This window comes from Macrobrachium rosenbergii, chromosome 59 (assembly GCF_040412425.1).
Source record: "Macrobrachium rosenbergii isolate ZJJX-2024 chromosome 59, ASM4041242v1, whole genome shotgun sequence".
NCBI lineage: Eukaryota > Metazoa > Arthropoda > Malacostraca > Decapoda > Palaemonidae > Macrobrachium > Macrobrachium rosenbergii.
The window spans coordinates 36,322,114-36,331,827 of record NC_089799.1 but is presented as its reverse complement, the minus strand read 5'-3'; the positions used below and the strand labels follow the sequence as shown (position 1 = coordinate 36,331,827).

General features: G+C 35.9%; 1 protein-coding gene across 3 annotated transcripts in view; it reads right to left on the bottom strand.

Annotated features, from left to right (window-relative positions):
• Positions 1 to 714: 714 nt before the first annotated feature.
• The window catches only part of LOC136837734 (probable G-protein coupled receptor Mth-like 1), a 16,738-nt gene continuing 7,738 nt past the window's right edge, over positions 715 to 9,714 (bottom strand). For all 3 annotated transcript variants that reach the window (XM_067102660.1, XM_067102662.1, XM_067102661.1), the window contains exons 4-9: positions 9,435 to 9,701; positions 7,287 to 7,365; positions 6,650 to 6,843; positions 5,412 to 5,595; positions 3,347 to 3,436; positions 715 to 2,867 (exon numbers count right to left, since the gene is read on the bottom strand). In XM_067102660.1, coding sequence (XP_066958761.1) covers positions 2,699 to 2,867; positions 3,347 to 3,436; positions 5,412 to 5,595; positions 6,650 to 6,843; positions 7,287 to 7,365; positions 9,435 to 9,701 — 983 coding nt within the window. In that variant the 3' untranslated portion in view covers positions 715 to 2,698. The remainder of the gene's footprint in view (positions 2,868 to 3,346; positions 3,437 to 5,411; positions 5,596 to 6,649; positions 6,844 to 7,286; positions 7,366 to 9,434; positions 9,702 to 9,714) is intronic.

Here is a 9,714-nt window from a genome sequence, read left to right as displayed (position 1 = left end):
TGTGCGGCTACAATCTTTTTTAAATCACATGAAAAGGACATGCCAGAATTATGACTGCATTGTCATAGAAACATCAAAAACATTCTCTACAGTGGGTAAAGAATAACAGCGTATAATGTTGTATGAAACTCTCAGCCGCGACCCATAAAACTTTAACCACGGCCCGATGGTGGCCTGTGTTGTTGGCACCTATAGCGATGCCAGATGCACGATCATGGGTAACTTTAACCTTAAATAAAATAAAAACTACTGAGGCTAGAGGGCTGCAATTTGGTATGTTTGATGATTGGAGGGTGGATGATCAACATACCGATTTGCAGCCCTCTGGCCTCAGTAGTTTTTAAGATCTGAGGGCGGACAGAAAAAGTGCGGACAGACAGACAAATAGCCATCTCAATAGCACTAGAAAGCCATATTTACAGGAATCTACTAAAGGCAAACAAAACACTATGCTCAGCACCTAACTTCGCCCGTCAGTGTATTTAACCTGTTCGGATGGCCTCATATTCTGGGCTCTGACTTTATCAGTATTTTGATTGAGAGGATGTAGCATTTTGAAGCAAACAATTCTTATTCAAAGGCGGTTTTAATCTTGAACTTTTCTCTTTTCTTAACGAACAAATGTTTAGTCGTTTGTTTTTGTCGACTCGATATGGATCCCATAATTCCTATGCGAGTTACGAACTGATCTTTTTCTAGCCCTTTCTTTCTTCCTTTGAAACTTTTTTTATTCTCCCAGTTACCTCCTTTGTATCCTGAAGCCTTGTGTATGGCTCAAGGACTTGACAGTCTAACGACATAGGGTAATAATAGTGGCGATAAAGAACGAAATACGATCGAATAGTTTTGAGTATTTGTAGCGTAATTCATCTCGAAAATTCATCACAGCCCTCTCTGTATCCTGTCAGCAGTCATTACCAACAAAACTTACAGATATCCCGCGTTGCAGAACTTCCTTGTTAAGTGTACCTTAGTTTTACCAGACCACTGAGCTGATTAACAGCTCTCCTAGGGCTGGCCCGAAGGATTAGACTTATTTTACGTGGCTAAGAACCAATTGGTTACTTAGCAACGGGACCTACAGCTTATTGTGGAATCCGAACCACATTAAAGCGAGAAATGATTTTCTATCACCAGAAATAAATTCCTCTAACTGTTCATCAGCCGGCCGGGGGAATTGAACTCCGGCCCATCGAGTGACAGTCTGAAGCTCAACCGACTCAGCCAACGAAGGGCTATTACTTCCTATACCAGATAAGGCGTAATAACAATGAAACGAAAATTTGCATAGAGAATTTACATTTAATAATAGCTGGTCCGCCAGTGTAGTGGCTATGTCGTGACATGCCACTCAGATGCCGCGGGTTCGCTTCTCCTCAGGCAGATGAAAAATCACTCTCTCTGTATCGTGATCAGTTACTGCTGCAGTGCAGGGTCTGCGGTGGGAGGCTGAAACCAACATTCTTTGAAAGCTTGAATCTCTTCAAGTCAGTGGCCCCTGTGTGCTTGTTCCATGTGAACAGGTTTCGTCTACTGAAATAATAATAATGGTCTAACATGAATTGCAGCACGTTTCATAAGAGAGATGACTGTAGATCTGAACAAAATAAGCAATAACTTAACGGAGGGGAAAGATAGGAACTACGCTACCGCCGTTCAACACGCATTTGTTAGTAAACGTGAGTGTGGATAGCACCCTGGTTACATACGTTACTGAGAGGCAGAAAATAGGAGTTAAAATAGATAAATACTTGCTGAATAAAACATGGGGAACTAGAATGGTGAAGGCAAATCGCCACTTTTCCACAATATACTGGCCATCAGATGGTATTTAACCTACGTTATCCTTAATGAGCCTTTATTCATATTTAACAAGCCTCAATCCTTGAAGAACTTTCATAGCAAATTTGTAAAAAAAAAAAAAGCAAAAATGGAGGCAACCGGGAAAATTAAATAGGAGCAAAGAAATTAAAACCTTTACATTGTATAACAAACAACACTACATAAACTGCAATTGAAATGAAAGTAAGAAAGAAAGAAAAAGAAAAGAACCCTTGAATACACCTTCAAAACCAAAACTATAGAATGAAGACGTACAAAGCTACGGAGCAGGGGCAGTCACCAAGAGCTTTGGTTATTATATCCGCAACCGTGTAATCCAACAAAATTGGTATTTTAAATAACCCCGCAACCTCAAATAGATGGCCAGATACTCCAGTCAATTAAGAAACATATAACTCAAAGGAATGGCAACAGAGAATCCCCTTACTACGCCCGGCTGTTACCTTTAATTAGACATGTAACAGGCAGTCATTTTCATAGTCGTTTGGTGCGATTACTTCTTCAAATCGTTGGTTGAACCTGTCGGACATTGAGTTCAGTTTCATGTACAATTATTGGTCGTGAAGTTTCAGCTTTAACTGTTGGCTGTCAAGATTTGCCTGACGTTGAGCTGTTTGTCTTCAGGTTTCGTGTTAAGTGCAATTGCTGGATGTCTGGTTCGGCTTTCCTTATAGAAACTGGTAGACCACTTCCACTTTGCCCAGAACTTTTGACAAGGTCTATCTTCAGGATGATGATGGTCTTCACTTTAAGTGATTTGTTGAACTGCTTTTCAAACTGTCAGGTCTGTTCTTCAGGCTCCCTATCGGCCTGAGATCAGCGTCTCTCCAGATCAGAGAAGGTAGTCGTGGATTTACTACTGTGCAAAAAAATTGCTGCTGCTGCTTTCTGACTGAGAGGATTTTCTCGCTTCTACACAGGCACTCAAAATGGCTTCCTTCAGAATTTCTCTCTTCGTTTTGTTTTTCAAGAAAAGGAGGAATATGAAGAATCCTTGAAGTGTGTTTATGATGTCAGTTGGAACCCTGAAGAAGAAATTTGTCATTATGAAGCATAAAAGAATATTATAAGAGAATAGAACTAGGTCTAAGTTTGCTTTCATGAGCGTTTTATTGTAAAAGAGACTGTTAATGAATTCTTTGTGAATAAGTTATTCATTGAAAAGAGATTACATGATAATGCATACAAATGAGAACAAGTTCAGGATTGCTTATACATACATACATGTGCATACACATACACACATATATATACACACACACACACACACACACACACATATATATATATATATATATATATATATATATATATATATATATATATATATATATATATATATATATATATATATATATATATATATATATATATATATATATATATATATAGTTTGTCAACTGTACAGACTTTTACATTTTTATTTCTTGCAGAGCTTAAAGTTAACTTTATAATTATGTTGGTAGTACAGCAAAACACGTCTTATCACTTTGACTAGTCTTACCATAATGATTTTGGGGGAATTTTCCATGAGAGAATTTCAGTGATCCAGCAAAGTACCATCAAGGCAAATAAACTGAAGCTCTGCCAGAACCTGGGAAATAAAAGTCAATGTAAGAATATAATAGTGAAGATCTAGGCAACTTAAAATGTGAATAATATTTACTAGAAAGTCCTTACCATGATTTTATTAATTGTTCGTTCTGATGAGGACAATTTAGTAACATTAACCATTTCTATTGTGTTGGTGTCACACTTCATTGTGAAGATGTATTAGCAACAATGTTGGTTTGTGGCAAGTTTAGTCTGAAAGCCAGTATGGGGTCTTGCACCAATGAGGCCCGTATGTCACATCAGAACCATTTTATAAGGGCCAACTAGACGAGGAGCTACGGTCTAAGAAATTAAAGATTGAACCCTTGCAAGCAAACAGAGAGCTACTTGATTCAGCCCTACGCTTGCATCAAGAATGTGTATCTTCTCTCGAAAAGAAAAATAGCTCTCTTCAAGAAGAATGACAAAATAGCCAAGAAGGACATGCTCAAATTAACAGGGATAGAGAGATGCTTGATCACTGCCGATCTCTCAGTCGGGAAATTCTCTCACTTCAAGCTACTATCAGTAGGTTAGAAGTTCGGATTGTGATCTTGAGTTTCGATGCAGCAGAATATTGATCTCAAGGAAACCATTTGCCCCCTCCGGTCCGAGGTTAAAGGTGTTAGAACTGAATGTGATTGGTAAGGATTTGTTTCATTTTTATTGCTTTATTTGTCTGCAGTGCAAAATTTATATACTATTCTTTGTGAAATTTTGTAATGAAATACCAGCATTTTGAAATAGTAAATTTTGGATACAATTTTCATACTGTAATTCTCTGTTATTACATCAAGTGCTGGGATCAGTGTTTATTTATGTAAGATTAAGGTAATCACAACCCAAGGTTCACCTAGTGGTTCTTCCTTTTGGTACATTCATTATGATTTATACCTTTTAGTTTATATGTACTCTATTTTCAGATTTCATAGTTGAAAGTATCACTGAATTTTCAGGATTGAATACATGTGGGCACCTAGCATGTTTTATTGCCACCACTGTATTCCAAGTGTGTTTGTGGAGTAGGCCTTTGCAATAGTTTCAATTCTGGGGACTTCTTGCTACTGCTGTGCTGATAACTTTCTATGTCATAATTTTTATCATAACGTCCAGTATGGCGTATCATATGAGAGTCGAGTTGTTGAAGAAATGAAACAAATCTCAAGTCATTCTTTCAAGGCAGTAGCCTTGTGGTAAGGATATGTAGATGTTAAACACACTTCCTGTATTTTTTTGTTATTGATAATAATGGGCAGCAGCTGGACTGTAGCAGCACCAATATGCAGTAAATGTGCAGTAAATCGGAATAATAATAATAATAATAATAATAATAATAATAATAATAATAATAATAATAATAATAATAATAATAATAATTTCGTTTCACTTTTCATGATCGTCATGTTTTGCTAATTTCGTTGGATTTTCTTCCAAATTATCAAATTTATTTAGTGAAGGATGAGAGAATATGTAGATAGTAAGTTTATGAATAATTACAATATAGCTGTAATCTGAATTTGAGCTGTAATAATAAGAATAGGGTCATAAAAACTAGAGATCTTCTAAAAGACTATCTCAATTCTGTTGCTAGATATTCATTATAAATATGAATGTGGAGTTATTAGAAAAGTTTCAGACATTCTAAACCCCGAAACTTCTGCCTAAATACCTACAGTACATGAATCAACTGCTTTCTTTCCATTCCAGAGCACCATTACCTAGAAAAACAGAGCAAAGGATTTTTAAAAATTTGACTGGAGGTCATGCAGTAGTGCAAATGGATTTTTGACGTTTTTGTTTCCCTACTTGGTCCCCTTAGAAATGATGAGGCTATTCAAGGACTGAGTTGGAGAAAAAGAATAATTTAGATCTATGTTAGTAATGATAGTAATGGAAGCAAATTAGTTACTAAATTTATGATACTAATGCTAATAGCACTGAGTAGCCAGTGTTACTTACTCAGCTTTAATACCTACTTGTTAACATTCCTTCTGTTGCTTGCATGGTTCCCATCTTCTTCAAAAACTGATTTTTTCTTGCCGGACAGTAGAATGGCACCCGTCTGGTGTAACATGAAGGCAGTGTTTGCCAACAGGAAAATATTCCCCAAGAACAGAGCTCCAATCCAGACGTAGAAGAAAGCAAGTCGCTCAATATCACCTAAAATAAAAACATGAAACGCAAATTAAACGTTGCTGCTAAGTATAGAATTCACTGTTGAACATTCCTGTGACGTGAACTGCACTGTCAGAAGCACCCGTTTGGAAAGTGATGGTTGCTTATGTCCTGCCCAGTGGGTAGCCCGAGGTCGAAAAAGACGCGAGGGACGAATAAAACCACGAAGGGCGAACGAACCTAATACGCTTTTCTTGATTCTTAAGAATTAGAAAAGATATTAGCATTCCTGTTGCTTTTACTGGTAAGTGTTCCTGGCTACGTAGCTCTACTATCAAATCTAAATTATATCCGTTTTAGAATCATCCATTATCAAACAAATGAAACTTGTTCACCGCAAATCATAAAATACCTGTTTTATTAGGACAGCTGCTTCTACATGTAAAACTGTTTTCGGTAACATGGTGTAACAAAAGAGAATACTTCTGTTAATATACCAAAATACTTCTAGGATGATAGCAAAGATACTCATTCCAAATTGGAGATAATTTCTTGTACGTACATACCAAAATATTTCTTTGATCATACCGGGTAGTTTCCAAGTGTGTACCAAAATATTCCCGAGTATATTTTGTATGTTTACATGCCAGGAATCTGTCATCCACATATAGGACAGTTCTCATGCATATTTCCATTCATATATCAAACAGATTTTTTCTACCTACCATAACTATGGGTTCATGAATTTAAGAGACACTATTTTAATACCAGACAGACTCAATTTGCATTCCAGATGGTGGTTCAAATAGATGCTAAGAGGTTTCGTGACCATATCAGAAAAGTTTTATGCTCATACTCGAATCTTTCTATGTTCAAAGAAAGACACCATCTGGATTTGAGATTATTTCCATCTGCAGTTTATATCGATACTACTAAGATTCCATGCACACACACAAAGGTTGTCCTCTCTGCAATAGATGGTTTGAACAGAGCATAAAGCATTTTTTCTAACACAAGAAGCTTTCAATCAATAGACCAGAGGTTCCCCAAGTCTTCTGAACTTTCATGTAATTTAACGACATCTTTGGCACCAGCTTACCAAGAAACCAACAGCTCTTTATCCCGAAACCAGGCCTTAGGATGGTCTGGCCTGGAGAGTCTGGGACATAATGAAGGACAGCTGTTGTCAGCGTGATGAGGAAAGGTGACCCCCAAGCGTAAGCGGAGTAACACTTGAACCGTAACCACTGTCTTCCCTGGATGGAATTTCGCGGGATGAGCCTCACGGTTGCCCTGAAGGAGAAAGAGTATCATCATCGCCGTGATTTCTGTTGCTGCTCCGAGGCAAAATCAGAAACTTTTTCAGGATTGAAGATGCCACGATTTAAAATTATATCGATCTTTAAAGTTTGATTTTAGGTGTTCTTAATTCAACTGCTGTGATTTAAAGTGTTACTGTTGAAATGCTGCGATTTAAGCGCTGTGACTGAAAATGTGATTGTTTCCATTCTTAGTACTCATATTTTATTCTATTGCGATGTCAAATCTGGTTGTTGCAGGGATGAAATCTTCAATATTCCTGTAACCGGACGAATCCTTTAAAACGATGAAAAGGTAAGAGGGGGAAAAAACCTCAACAAAAAGAGATATTTATCATGTACATGGCAGTCCAAGAGTAAAAATGCCAATGACAGATGTAAAACTTAATTCGCGTAAAAGCAGACACTCTGTCTTACCTGATATATTGGTGAACGTCAAAGCACATGACATTAAGACAGAAAAACCCTGACAGAAATGCAAACTGCGCAATAATGCCTGAAAGTAATATAATTCATGAAAATTACACTTAATTTTCAGAAATATAATGGTATCTTTCCGAGAAAATGTTTGAAGGGTTTAACAAGAATGTATGTATGTATGTATATGTATATATATATATATATATATATATATATATATATATATATATATATATATATATATATATATATATATATGAATTTTTTATCACACTGTGATTTATATACAATCATGAAGCTACAAATGTCGCTTAATATCAAATTCACGCTACCTCGGGAATATCTCCGATGGAGAATTATCACAGAAGGGGAATTTATATAAGTGATAAATGGATTGGTACCATCGGGTCACGAACCCAACTGGAGTGGCTGGGTCTGTGCTGTGTCGTGGGTTCGTGACCCGATAGTACCAATCCATTTATCACTTATAAATTCCCCTTCGGTGATAATTCTCCATCGGAGATACTCCTGAGTTAGCGTGAATTTGATATTACCAATCCATTTATCATTTATAAATTCCCCTTCGGTGATAATTCTCCATAGATATATATAGGTATATTATATTTGTATATATATATATATATATATATATATATATATATATATACATACACACACACACACACACATATATATATATATATATATATATATATATATATATATATATATATATATATATATATATATATATATATATATATATATATATATATATATATATATGTATTTTGGTTCTAGGTACTTTGACTCCCAGAACTTTGGTCTCAGTAATTTCACTCCCAGTAAATATTTTGACTCCCGGTAAACTAAGATCCGGTTTCTTTAACACCCGGTAATTTGAGACCCAAAATAAACACATGGGTTATTTACGAAGCATATTTTTTTAAAATATCTTAAGGTAATTACCTTGTGTAAGAAATGGAAATTACATAATTTGATTGCTTAGTGGGATGAAGGCTTAGTTTACATATTTTTTTAAAATTCTAATTCAAGTATACCAGTAACATTCGGCAGTTGCATCCGAGGTTCCCGCATATACTTAAAAAAATATATGCTTCCTAAATAAGATATTTGTTTATTTTGGGTGTCACATTACCGGGTGTTAAAAAAAAAACCGGATCTCAATTTATCGGGAGTCAAAAATACCGGGAGTGAAATTAACGGGTTAAAAAAACCAAGAGTCTACATACAGGCCACCATATATATATATATATATATATATATATATATATATATATATATATATATATATATATATATATATATATATATGTATGTATGTGTGAGTGTGTGTGTGTGTATATATATATATATGTATATATATATATATATATATATATATATATATATATATATATATATATATATATATATATATATATATATGAAGAACTTTGTAATTAGCTAAAAACTTTTAATTTACAGAACCTATAAAGATTTCCCAGTCTGTGTGTGTGTGTGGACAGCTGTTTACCTGATAGGTACCTACATACATTCACGAAATAAGGGAAGCTGTTGAAAAAGAATACCCACATTTATGCTTTAGTAAATCAAAATGTCTTCAGGTACAACTTTCAGCTAAAAGAAATATCACCAATCGTCTGAAAGTATTTAGAATATCTTACTTAAAGACACATCTTTAATTATATTTTTTTTTCTGAAACTCCGTCTTGCCGTTTAAAGCAACAAACTCTTCTATAGGCTGAATTATTTTTATTTCAACATTGGGATCTTTCCTAGAAAGTGACCTTCGAGGGTTTTAACCCGGTATGCATCCACCTTTGCGGCGTGTTTAGGACAAGGCCGTTGGGGATGACCTTAAAAACATAAACAAAAGACTGCAAATGTCATAAAGATAATGGCCCCCCCCCCCAATGAAATATTAGTCCTAGACAACGACCCTCCGAACTTTGCTGGGGGTCACTATCTAGGAAAGATCTCGACATTGCACAAAAATTGATTCGCAAGTATTATATATGTAGCAGGATTTATTATTGCATATGATGTAATCAGCAACAAACAGAACCATGAGGAGATTACTTCTACAAGAATGCCCACTGTGAGTATCACAGCTACACTTACTGTTGATAATACAATGAGTAACGCGCAGATCATTAGAGAACAGGTAGGCAGTGAACAGCGCTGTCTCCCCTACGAGGAGAGAGATCATATGACACAGCTGATTGAGGTCCTGCAATGCTCTCAGCTTAGCAACGAGGTTGTTGCAGATAATAGTCGCCACCAGGGAGAGAGCAGAAACCATCAAACCCGCTGCGTAAAAACGGACTTTCAAGGTGGGTTCTGTTGGCAGTCCAGGTCCTGAGCAGATGAATGCTCCCAGTCGTTCACCTGCCGCGAGACA